The following is a 13,291-nucleotide window of genomic DNA, read 5'->3' on the forward strand; positions in this document are numbered from 1 at the left end:
ACTGCACTCTAGCCTGGGCGACAGAGTGAGACTACATCTCAAAAAACACCCAGTGTAAGCCTCTGTTTGTGTTCTTCAATTTGAAAAACCATAAACAGAAATGCTAAAAGCCTTAAGGCAGAGATGGAATAACCTAGGGAAAGAAGACAGAACTGAAATAGTTAGAGAGGAGGGAGAGTGGTATGCTGGGCGACGGGACTAAAAGCAAAATGAGAGATGGGAGAGAGGGCGGTCCACGCAAGACACTAGTACAGAGTAAGCAGAGGGCCCAGCTAGGGGAGGAGAAGAAATTTATACTGCTTTGTCAGAAGAAGGGAAGGCGGACCAGAGTATCAGGTGACCCTTCGTTCCCCACTCCTCTCAGCTGGCCGGGAAGCACCTTAAAGGGATTCCAAGGAGGATTACTTACAAAACAAAACAAACCAAACCTCACTGCTATAAATAATTATACCCCTTTTCATACACAGTAAGAGTTACGTGTTGTACTGTAGTTATTTTAGCACAGTGCATGACGTATTACTGACTTAAAAAAAGTCAAAGGAAACAAGATAAAAATGTAATTGAGTTTTCTAACTTAAAAAAAAATAGTTGGTGAGGGCAATTTTTCCTTTACAGATCTTTTCTAGCTATTAAATGAAAAAAAAAAATATTGTTATTTTGTAACCCTGAAGAAATACTGTATTAAGATAATGATAATCGGCCAGGTGCAGTGGCTCACGCCTGTAATCCCAGCATTTTGGGAGGCCGAGGCGGGTGGATCACCTGACGTCAGGAATTCGAGACCAGCCTGGCCAACACGGCGAAACCCTGTCTCTACTAAAAATACAAAAAATTGGTGGGGTGGGGTGGGCCTGTCGTCCCAGCTACTTGGGAGGCTGAGGCTGAAGAATTGCTTGAACCCAGGAGGCAGAGGTTGCAGTGAGCCGAGATTGAGCCAATGCACTTCAGCCTGGGCGGCAACAGAGTAGGACTCTGTCTCCAAAAAAAAAAAAAAAGCCGGGAGCAGTAGCTCACGCCTGTAATCCCAGCACTTTGGGAAGCTGAGGCGGGCGGGTCACCTGTGGTCAGGAGTTCGAGATCAGCCTGGCCAACATGGTGAAACCCCGTCTCTACTAAAAATACAAAAATTAGCCGGGCATGGTGGCACATGCCTATAACCCTAGCTACTCAGGAGGCTGAGACAGAATTGCTTGAACCCAGGAGGCGGAGGTTACAGTGAGCTGAGATCGCACCACTGCACTCTAGCCTGGGTGACAGAGCAAAGACTCCATCTCAGAATAAAAAAAAAAAAAAAAAAAAAAAAGATAATCAATTGCTGTTAACATCATAAGAAGACAGACATTATATGTTACTCAAACATTACCCCCTGTGAAGTAGCCTTGCCTATCCATTCCACAAAAAGAAAAATAATACCTCAATCTGATCAAGCCTCTAGATCTCACAAGGTGTTTATAGAAGATGCAGGTGACCAAGAAAAACAGAAAATAATAAACGACCACAGGGATTCCATCAACAAAATTCAGACTGTGGGGAAATTTATAGGGTAAACTATTTGTCCTCTGATTCTCCTATAATTGTAAGGGGAAAAAAAGGAACGGATGAACAACCAAGAGTCATTATCAACCATTTGTGGTAAATGGACCTCAACTGAATCTTATTTTTAAAAAATATCAGTAAAAACCAATTATGAGATAACTTGGTAAATTCAAACACTGACAGAGATATTTGATATTAAGCAATTTTAAAAAAACATAATGGTATCATGATCATATTTTGAGACAGACACTACAGACACATACTTAAGTATTTATAGATGGAACTAAGATTTGCTTCAAAACAATCTAGAAAGAAATAGGTAGGGGCCGGGTGCGGTGGTTCATGCCTGTAAACCCAGCACTTTGGGAGGCTGAGATGGGAATCACCTGAGGTCAGGAGTTCGAGACCAGCCTGGGCCAACATGGTAAAACCCCGTCTCCACTAAAAAATACAACAAATTAGCTAGGCGTGTTGGTGGGTGCCTATAATCCCAGCTACTTGGGAGGCTGAGGCAGGAGAATCGCTAAAACCCAGGAGGCGGATATTGCAGTGAGCCAAGATCACACCACTGCAGTTCAGCCTGGGCAATAAGAGCAAAACTCCGTCTCAAAAAAAAACAAAAAAAAACAAAAAAAGGCTGGCCACAAGTTGACTACTACTGAAGTTGGGTGACAAGTATACAGGGGTTCATACTATTTTTTCCACTTCTATATTTATTAGATGTTTTCCTAATAAAAAGTTAATAATATGGTTAAGAGACTAAAGGATGCTGCCCTTCCTTACTATGCCAGTTTCTACTTCTTCCTAAGGGGACCCCCCCAAAAAAAAAAAAAAAAAGAAAAACAAAAAACCCACCCAACTAAGGACAGTTTGAATATTACCAGTGCTTAAAAAAAGATGCCTTTCAACATGTCTTTTAGAGAGAGGTTTAATGTTAGTGTATTGAGATGCTCATTTTAAGAAGTGTCTCAATTACTATCCATCCATAGTTTACCTGAACTGTTTCCAAAATCCTCTGGGCACATAGTATTGCAGTCGAGAAGCAGCTAAATGACCAAAGATGACCTGAAGGTGTCTTAGGACACCAATGTTGTACTCTTTTCTATCTTCAGTTTTACTTAATGCTGGTTTATCTTCAAATTGTTGAGGATATCCAAATACATCATCCCTGGGATCAACATTGCTCTAGAAACCAAAAATTATCACCAATGAGTTAAAGTACAGTAAAATATGTTGAAACAAATGCCAAGCAGTTAGTGAATAAATGATTTGTATTCCTATTCTGCTCATTTCCAAAGCACTTAATTTTCAATTAATAAATTTTTAGTATTTAGTGTTTATCCACACCATTTCACATATCAGTTATCATAACCAAATAACCTTGACCATGTATAGGAGAGATAAGATAATACAGTGTAGTGTTAGCATAGTAATTTAGACTGAACTAGACATAAATGCAGGCTCTACCACTTATAAGCCAAGTAACTTTGAGCCAGTAAAAACTACTTAAACTTTCTCAGCTTCAAGTTTATGTGTGAATGGGGATAACATATCCTTCGTGTAGTTGTTGTATATAAAATGCTCAGATCTGTCAATAAAATATACTTATTAGTATCAGTATAGTCATTCTTTTCTTAATGACAGGGATAAATTCTGAGAAATGCATCATTAGTGATTTTGTCATGTGAACATCATAGAGTATACCTATAAAACCTAGATGGTATAGCCAATTGCTCCTAGGTTGTAAACTTGTACAGCATGTTATTGTACTATATACTATAGACAACTGCAACCCACCGGTGAATCTGTGCATCTAAAAATAGAAAGGTACAGTAAAAATAAAATATAATCTTATTGGACTACTATCATATATGTGGTCTGTTATTGTCTGAAACATTGTTATTTGGTGCATGACTGTAGTACTCTTCCACAAATGGTGCTGGGTAAACTGGATAATCCACACGTGAAAGAATAAAGTTGGGCCCTTCCCTTATGAAACACTACATACAAAAATTAACTCAAAATGGATCAAAATCCTAAATGTAAGAGCTAAAACCACAGAATTCTTAAAAAAAAAAAAACATAGGGCAAAAGCTTTAAAGACACTGGATTTGGCAATGATTTCTTGGATATGACATCAGAGGTACAGGCAACAAAAGAAAGTATCTGCAAATCACATATCTGACAGAGAACTCTTAAAACTCAACAACACAACTCAACTTAAAAATAGACAAAGAAGATGCACAAGTGGCCAATAATAAGCACAGCAAAAGACGCTCAAAATCATTAACCATTTGGGAAATGCAAATCAAAACCATGACAAGATGCTACCTCACACTCAATTAGGGTGTCAACTACCAGAAAGAGTGAGTATAGTAAGTGTTGGCAAAGATATGGAGAAATTGGAGCCCTTGTGCAATGCTGGTAGTAATGTAAAATGGTGCAGTCACTCTAGAAAACAGTTCCTCAAAAAATTTGGCTGTATACGGTGGCTAACGCGTATAATCTCAGCACTTTGGGAGGCTAAGGTGGGCAGATCACCTGAGGTCAGGAGTTCGAAACCAGTCTGGCCAACATGGTGAAATCCCATCTCTACTAAAAATACAAAAATTAGCGGGGCATGGTGGTGCATGCCTGTAGTCCCAGCTACTCGGAAGGCTGAGGCAGCAGAATCACTTGAACCCAGGAGGCAGAGGATGCAGTGAGCTGAGATCGCACCACTGTACTCCAGCCTGTGTGACAGAGTGAGACTGTCTGGAAAAAAAAAAATAATAAAATAAAAATAGCATCACCATATGATCTAGTACTTCCACTTCTGAGCATATAACTGGAAATACTGAAAACAGGACCTCAAACAGGTATCTGTATATTTATGTTCATGGCAGCCTTATTCACAATAGCTCAAATAGGGAAGCAACCCAAATGTCCTTTGACAAATGAATGGATAAGCAAAATGTGGTATATACATATAATGGAATATTACTTAGACTTTAAAATGAAATAAACCAGCTATGAAAAGGCAAATACTGTATGATTTCACTTATATGAGGTATGTAGAGTAGTCAAGCATAGAGACAAAAAGAAGAGTAGTTGTCAGAGGCTGTGGGGAGTAGCTTAATGGCTAGTTTCAGTTTTGCAATATGAAGGGTTTTGGAGATGGGTGGTGGTGATAGTGTACAACAATGTAAATGTATTTAATACCTACTGTTGCTTTAGAAATGTAGGAACTATTGGGACAGGCGTGGCGGCTCACGCCGGTAATCCCAGCACGTTGGGAGGCCGAGGTGGGCGGATCATGAGGTCAGGAAATCGAGACCATCCTGACTAACACAGTGAAATCCCGCCTCTACTAAAAACACAAAAAATTAGCCACACGTGGTGACGGGCGCCTGTAGTCCCAGCTACTCAGGAGGCTGAGGCAGGAGAATGGCACGAACCTGGGAGGTGAAGCTTGCAGTGAGCCGAGATGGCGCCACTGCACTTCAGCCTGGGCAATGAGCGAGACTCCATCTCAACTCTCAACAACAACAACAAAAGAAACGTATAAACTATTCTAAAAATTAACTGCAGTTTAAAGTCTGGTAGGTAGTGAGCACTATACTATGTTAAGAGGTAGCAGTTCACGCTGGCTGGGAGAAGTCCATCCCTACTTACCTTTTCTTTTTTTTTCTGAGACAGGGTCTCACTCTGTAACCCAGGCTGGAGTGCAGTGGCATGATCACGGCTCACTGCAGCCTCAAGCTCCCAGGCTCAAGCAATCCTCCTGCTTTAGTCTCCTGAGTAGCTGGGACCACAGGTGTGTGCCCAGCCCATCCCTACTTTCAAATCTACTTTAACACGTTTGATGAAAGCATAATACTCTCTTAAGAGAGAATAATATCTGGTATCATAACTTAAAACACAGAAAACAGAAATGGTAACTCAAATTTACCTCATTGTCTTGCTTCTCATCTCCAGACATATCATCATCTACATCACTACCTGTGCCTTCAATGGCAAGAATACCATTCCTAATGGAAGGAATCATGTAGAGTTGCTGAATCACAGAATTCATGTAACAAGTAGCACCGGCATTTTTCAGCCCCACGAATCCTTTGGGTGGGCGGGGTCCAACAGGTGGCAGATATTCCCACTCAGTAAGTGCTTCACAAGCTGAGAGAAGAAAAGATTCTGTAGCATGAACACAGCCATTTTGTCCTTTCAAACTCTATTATGCTGACAAAGCAACCCTGGTAATAACTCTACTACCCATAATTCCACTAACCCTAGAGCAACCTGAAGCAGTGTTCTGTGTTTGCACTTCATCTTCAAACAATCTAAAATATACAGCAACAGCCGGGCGCGGTGGCTCAAGCCTGTAATCCCAGCACTTTGGGAGGCCAAGACAGGCGGATCACGAGGTCAGGAGATCGAGACCATCCTGGCTAACACGGTGAAACCCCGTCTCTACTAAAAAATACAAAAAACTAGCCAGCCAAGGTGGCGGGCACCTGTAGTCCCAGCTACTCGGGAGGCTGAGGCAGGAGAATGGCATAAACCCGGGAGGCGGAGCTTGCAGTGAGCTGAGATCCGGCCACTGCACTCCAGCCCGGGCGACAGAGCGAGACTCCGTCTCAAAAAAAAATAAATAAATAAAAATAAAAAATAAATAAAATAAAATAAAATAAAATATACAGCAACAAGCACCGCTGTGTAGCTTCTTATCTAATCACCCGCAAACACGTTTTGTATGATGTTGCTTCTATAGCAGTCTCAAAAGTACAAGATAGTATAATGCTAATGTCTACATGCTAACTTTACTTGCATCTTTACTTTTAGACATTTTTCACTTTCTTAATATTTTATACTTTTGCCTTCAGTTTGCCAAGGAATGAAATGTTATCTAAATATATCAACACATTATAATTTCCTCAGTTTTAAATAATCCTAAAACCATATGGGCTCGCATCCTGGTTCTGATGCTTATCACCTCTTTTTTCCCCCCACCTTTAGGTGACTTTGTTTCTTCCTAGTAAATGTAATAATAAAAGTAACACTTGCTTTTCCTATATCTATAATGCTACTGTGAGGAGGCAGCAAGACAGATTTGTGATAATTGTAAATCACTGCACATCTTCCTATCTCCCTCTACCTAGTATAAACCTGGAAACAACATTAAGTATCACTGTCTAGGGGATCAGTTAATTATATCATACTAAACTGCATGGCCAAAAATGAATTAGGTAAATATTTATGTGTTGACAGGGAACAATGACAGATAGCGAACGATGCAAACATTATACTATACTCCAATCCGTGATCAAAAAATTAACCCCCATTAAGTTAAAAAAAAAAAAACTCACATACATAGATTTGATAGGACAGCTAAAGGTCTAACCTTTTAAGCAATCAATTTATTCAGAAATTCCTAAGATGTTATTTAAAACTTCCAAATATTCTGAAACACATTAAAAAGTAATTTGACATGTTCTTAAAGATTTACTATAATCAGTTATATTCTTAAGTGTTCTACATAGCGATTTTCTCTTAAAACGAAACAGCACCAACTATGCTTATTTCTGCTTTTTCTGTTATTAATATTTTATATTGCCCTTGCCCTTTTGAGCTTCAATTCCTTATCTGTAAGATCTGAAATCTGCAGCCTATTCATGCGCCTGATGTGGGCATTAAATGAGAACATAAATAAGGTGCACTAAAATGGTAACTTCTCATGTTCTAATCTTCAAAGCCAGATTTTCTTCGAACTCATAATGTTAAGGAACTTCTAAGTGAGGACCTGAAAGGTTTTTCAATACATGCAATTTAAAGTTTTAAGTCTGGGCCAGGTGTGGTGGCTCACACCTGTAATCCCAGCACTTTGGGAGGCCGAGGCGGGTGGATCACCTGAAGCCACGAGACTAGCCTGGCCAACATGGTGAAACCCTATCTTTATTAAAAATACAAAATTAGCTGGGCATGGTGGCAGGTGCCTGTAACCCCAGCTACTTGGGAGGCTGAGACAGGAGAATCACTTGAACCTGAGAGGCACAGGTTGCAGTGAGCCGAGATTCCGCCACTGCACTCCAGCCTAGGCAACAAGAGTGAAACTCTGTCTCAAAGAAAGAAAGAAAGAAAGAAAGAAAGTTTACGTCTGTACTCTACGGCATTTACTTTGGCTACTTTTTCACCTGGAGTTTGAATTTTATGTCAGGTTTCATGATATGAAACTTATCTTGCCAAATAGCAACACCATTTATAGGATGTCATTTAACAAATGTTTGAATTTTTTTCTATACAAGGTGGTCTGCTTATAATGGTCTTATTTATTTCTCCTTTTTTTTTTTTTTTTTTGAGATGGAGTCTTGCTCTGTCACCCAGGCTGGAGTGCAGTGGCACGATCTCGGCTCACTGTAACCTCCACTTCCTGGGTTCAAGCAATTCTCCTGTCTCAGCCTCCTGAGTAGCTGGGATTACAGGTGCGCACCACAACGCCCAGCTAATTTTTGTATTTTTAGTAGAGACAGGGTTTCGCCATGTTGGTCAGGCTGGTCTCAAACTCCTGACCTCAGGTGGTCCACCCACCTTGGCCTTCCAAAGTGCTGGGATTACAGGCCTGAGCCACTGTGCCTGGCCTATAATGGTCTTATACATTCATTCACTAAAAATGTTAAACTAGTTACTGAAAGAAATATATAAGTTGGAAATATTTTCTGAAAGAAAAACAGGAAAACAGAACTGTGAAACACTGAAATGATCAATTATCACACTATATTAAAAATACTTACTAGTTATTGCTGTGCCAATGTAATACATTTCAGTCAAAGATTCTACTATTTGTTTGAGATTCCTCACACAGCCAACAGCTAATGCTACAAGTAATTCAAAACCAGCATTAATTGTAGGTGGTGAACCACAGACTGGAATAGCCTGTTCAGCTGGGAGCTCTCCATTTCTCATATACTGTAGGTAAACATTGGATGCAGGAAATATGAAATCGTCAATTAATTCCTAAAAAGTTGAAAAAGGGATTACATATTAGCAATGCTATATATTTTTAGAAAAAAAGTCTCTTGTAAGTAAATCATTTTAAAATTAAAATCATTGGAATTTAAGATCTTATTACATCTCAGAAAACTCGGATTTTCTAATAAAAAGATCTTCCTTCAAAACACTATTTTCTATCATTAACATACCTAATTTCCCAGGTTAAATAAATCTGTAAATATTAAGAAAGAACTGAATGTAGTACTTATCAAAATTTTTATTTTAAGTAAGTTTGCTCCTTTAATCAAGTCCATAGCAAATTAAACCCATTTTGAATAGAAATAAAATATACAAAAATGAAACTTTGTTTCCTTGTGTTACTACATGAAGAAACTCATTAAAGATATAGAAGATGCATTCTTACAAAACAGAGGTTTGCCTCATTAAATGAAATGAACAATTCAGATTTTCCAAAGAGAAAAACTAAACAATTACTTTATAAAGTATCTTATTTATTTATCTATTTATTTTGACACAGGGCCTTGCTCTGTTCCTCAGGCTGGAGTGCAGTGGTGCGTTCTCGGCTCACTGCAACCTCTATCTCCTGGGCTCAGGTGATCCTTCCATCTCAGCCTCTCAAGTAGCTGGGGACCAAGGGTGTGTGCCACCACACCTGGCTAATTTTTTTTTTTTTTTTTTTTTTGGAGATAAGGAGTTTCACCATGTTGCCCAGGCTGGTCTTCAACTCCTGGGCTTAAGCCATCCACCAGACTCGGCCTCCCAAAGTGCTGGGATTACAGGCGTGAGGCCAGCAAGTCCAGCCATGAAATCTTATTTAAATACAAATTTAGAAATGTCTCTTGAATAAAGTAAGGCATAACTGTATTTCTTAAATTACTGTAAATTTGATAAACATTCTTTAAAAAGAGAAAACATCAAGAAAGTACAAAGACATGATACTACTATAAATTAATTTGATTATAAACATTTAGAAGGTTGTGATATGTAGCTTACAACCAAGAACACAGAACTTACTTTAATGAGATTAGCACCTCCTTTTTCACAACCAATATGAAATTTTTTCTCAGAAGTTTGAAAGGCCAGTAACTCCTTTGTCACTCCAAGGTGGCCCTCTAAGATGGTCTCTTCAATACCCGTTTCTCCTGTTCTTTTAACATCATCCTGCCAAAGGCGGGGGGTTGGGGGTGGGGAGGAGAGATCAAATGTCTAGCTTACGAAAGGGAGGTAAAGAGGGAGAGAGGAGCCAGAACAAGACAGAGCTGGAGGGATATGAGATAATTTCCTTAAGTCTTTCCATTCAAACAAGTTTGTTTTCTTCAGAACTTTCCAGAAATTGGCTTTATGAACTACTAGAAGAAATGCTAATTTGAAGGCTAAAAATTACAAAACTCTTCAGAAATAAATTCTTGTATCATTTTGCCTAAGTAAAAAGTATCAGATGTTATGATCAAAAGTTCTGCTCTATCAGACTTATTTTTGACATAATTCAAGAATACTTTTTTTTAAAATGAGAATTTGCGAAAAGGCCCAAAATGCTAAAATAAAAGAAGCTGAACATCAGTATTTCAAGTCTCAAGTAAGCAATTCATTTTACAAAACTAGATAGTATTCATTTTTGTGAATCGCAGGTTACTAATGTCCACCGATACAGAGTATATTCTTTGGTCCCTTTTTATCAATCTTTGGAGTTTTCCATTTAACCAAAATGCTCAAAAAATATAAACCATCAATAAAACATTCTATTTATTAATAATGACATATAAATGGAGTATTATCTGCAACTTACCCTAATTCTTTTAAGCCAATCAATTTCATTATTGAGAAGAACTTCAGCATTGGGTACATTAATATTACTATTGTAAGCATAATTAAGAAGGTGTCTTAAAAGAGTAAAGTAGTCGCCTGAATGTTTAGCTCTCTCTCTTGCTGTGCTCTGGAAACAAAGTAGAATAATATCAATTTACATGTCTATCCTCAAAATCCACTTTTTAAAAAACCCAGAGTTAACTAGAGGACTACCACAGTATGGGAAATTAAGTAGTACTTCATTTATTAAATATAGACTGTCCTGACTTTAATGCAAGCTAAAACCACAAATTTCTGAATGCTTCTTGTTTAAAGAATGAATCACATTGAATTGATAGGCATATTTTAAAAAGTCTCTCACCCCCAAAACAGTAAAGAGTAGAGTAATGAAGAAAAGTAGAGGCCGGTGTCCCATACAACATCTGGTGCACATTAAAAAGAACTGCTCCTGTGCCACCTGACGAACAGTTCTGAAATAAAAATGTTTCACATTTAATACATTATTCCAATTTAAAAAAAATGATTGTAACATTGTTCCCTCTTGGGGAGGAGGGGTGGGGGGAGCATAAGAGGGAGATAAATTAATAGTAAGGATACAGGATTACTCTACCTACACACACCAAGCACTCAAGCCAGCACCACATAATACACGAACTTAAGCTGTATGTCCAGGACTATAACCTCAAATTGACACTAAGAGTTTGAGGGATACTATCTTCTAACACCTCTTTCTTGGAACAGGCTGGAAATGTTCCTCTATATACCAAATGCTCTACTACAATAAACTTTATGCATCTTTTTGGCCTTCCACAGAATTTTTATTCAACTATGGTTTTGCACAACAGCTCTGTGGAAATTCTGTAGTAACCACAGTAAGGCTATTGTGGCATATGTCTCTTATACCAGGGGTCCCCAAACCCCAGGCCAGAAGGACGAGTGAGCATTATGGCCTGAGCTCTGCCTCCTGTCAGATCAGCGGTAGCATTAGAATCTCACAGGAGCGCAAACCCTACTGAACTACACATGCAAGGGTTCTTCTAGCTTATGTGCCCCTTATGAGAATCTAATGCCTCATGATCTGAGGTGGAATCCTTTCATCCTGAAACCATCCCCCACTACCTCCCTGATCCATGGAAAACTGTCTTCTATGAAACTGGTCCCTGGTGCCAAAAGGGTTGGGAACTGCTGCCTTATACCGTACTGGCAGTTCCAAAAGCACGGTCCCCAGAGCAGCAACATCAGTATCTGGGAACTTGTTAGAAATGCCAATTCTCAGGCTCCAATGCAGACCTCCTGAATCAGAAATACTGGAGGTGGGGCCCAGCAATGTGTTAATAAACTCTTAAGGTGAATCTGATGTGCACTAAAGATTGAGAACCACAGGCTGGGTACGGTGGCTCATGCCTGTAATCCCTGCACTTTGGGAGGGTAAGGCAGATGGATCACGAGGTCAAGAGGTCAAGACCATCCTGGCCAACATGGTGAAACCCTGTCTCTACTAAAAATACAAAAATTAGCCGGGCGTGGTGGTGCACGCCTGTAATCCCAGCTACTTTGGAGGCTGGGGCAGAATTGCTTGAACCTGGAAGGCGGAGGCTGCAGTGAGCCAAGATCATGCCACTGTACTCCTCCAGCCTGGTGACAGAGCGAGACTCCATCTCAAAAAAAAAAAAAAAAAAAAAAAAAAAAAAAGATTGAGAACCACAATACCATATTTTCTCTCTGATGACCCTTGGGAAAGACTTGTCTCATGATTCTCAGATCTGGGAATCACGGATCTATCTTTTTAAAAAACTGCGTTATGTACTATATAGATCTTACTAGAATAAAATGCTCCAAGAGGGCAGAGACATCATCTATTTAGTTAACATTGTGCCTCTGGAACCTAGAATAGTATCTGGCATATAGGGGGAGCTCAAGAACCAGTTATCAAATGTGTAGTTTATCTCCATTACAAAGCAAGCTCTTTCAGGGTAGGGGCTTTCTTGATGCCAGAGGTCCTGGCACCTAGAACAACGTATGACACATGGAAGATGCTCAACAAGTACCTGCTAAGCATTTGTGAATACCTTACAGACATCACAAACTGCATTTCATGGAAAACTACATTTCTGTCTTTGTGCTAGTTACTAGGTAACTCAGAACCTATTTTTATTTATTTATTTATTTTTTGAGACAGAGTTTCGCTCTTGTTGCCCAGGCTGGAGTGCAATGGCACCATCTCAGCTCACTGCAACCCCCGCCTCTGAGGTTCAAGCGATTCTCTGCCTCAGCCTCCTGAGTAGCTGGGATTATAGGTATATGCCACCACACCTGGCTAATTTTGTATTTTTAGTAGAGACAGGGTTTTTCCATGTTGGTCAGGCTGGTCTCGAATTCCCGACCTCAGGTGATCCGCTCGCCTCGGGCTCCCAAAGTGCTGGGATTACAGGCGTGAGCCTCTGAGCCCAGCCCTTAGAACCTAATTTAAAGTACAAATGTAAAGAACCTGACAGCATACATTCTGTGTACTAACTTCCCTCCCTAGAGGGTATCTTAGGTTTCTGAAAACAGTCCATAGGCCTATAAATCAGAGGGATTCAGAAGCCCCTAAAATTTTTGGAGGTAGAGTTTGGGGGGGGACCCAAGTAAACCAAAGTTAGGCATATCTAGTTTTCTGGGAACAAGCCCATAACTTAATCAGATTTTCAAAGGTATATGTTATTCCCACTGCTTTGGTTTACTAATTTTTCAACAAGCTAGGTATGCAGCCCAAATGTGGGGGCGAGGGGGGCAATAAAAAGTTGATGCTTATCAATTCCTGATAAAACTTTCCTGAGCAAATGCAGACTTCTACAGTGCTTCAAAAGAAATATATTTCTGTCAACTAATCCTGTTGCCTCTATCTTCACGATAGTCAGTCCCTTTTATTTTAGACAGGGTTTCCCTCTGTCACGCAGGCTGGAGTTTAGTGGCATGATCCTAG

At 39.6% G+C, this 13,291-nt stretch overlaps 1 protein-coding gene across 2 annotated transcripts in view; it reads right to left on the reverse strand.

The window, feature by feature from the left end:
• USP9X (ubiquitin specific peptidase 9 X-linked) overlaps nt 1-13,291 on the reverse strand; it is a 149,686-nt gene that overhangs the window by 28,207 nt on the left and 108,188 nt on the right. For both annotated transcript variants that reach the window (XM_025371684.1, XM_025371685.1), the window contains exons 27-32: nt 10,688-10,796; nt 10,307-10,453; nt 9,535-9,681; nt 8,301-8,523; nt 5,468-5,688; nt 2,531-2,721 (exon numbers count right to left, since the gene is read on the reverse strand). In XM_025371684.1, coding sequence (XP_025227469.1) covers nt 2,531-2,721; nt 5,468-5,688; nt 8,301-8,523; nt 9,535-9,681; nt 10,307-10,453; nt 10,688-10,796 — 1,038 coding nt within the window. The remainder of the gene's footprint in view (nt 1-2,530; nt 2,722-5,467; nt 5,689-8,300; nt 8,524-9,534; nt 9,682-10,306; nt 10,454-10,687; nt 10,797-13,291) is intronic.

Source organism: Theropithecus gelada, chromosome X (genome assembly GCF_003255815.1).
Source record: "Theropithecus gelada isolate Dixy chromosome X, Tgel_1.0, whole genome shotgun sequence".
Taxonomy (NCBI): Eukaryota; Metazoa; Chordata; class Mammalia; order Primates; family Cercopithecidae; genus Theropithecus; species Theropithecus gelada.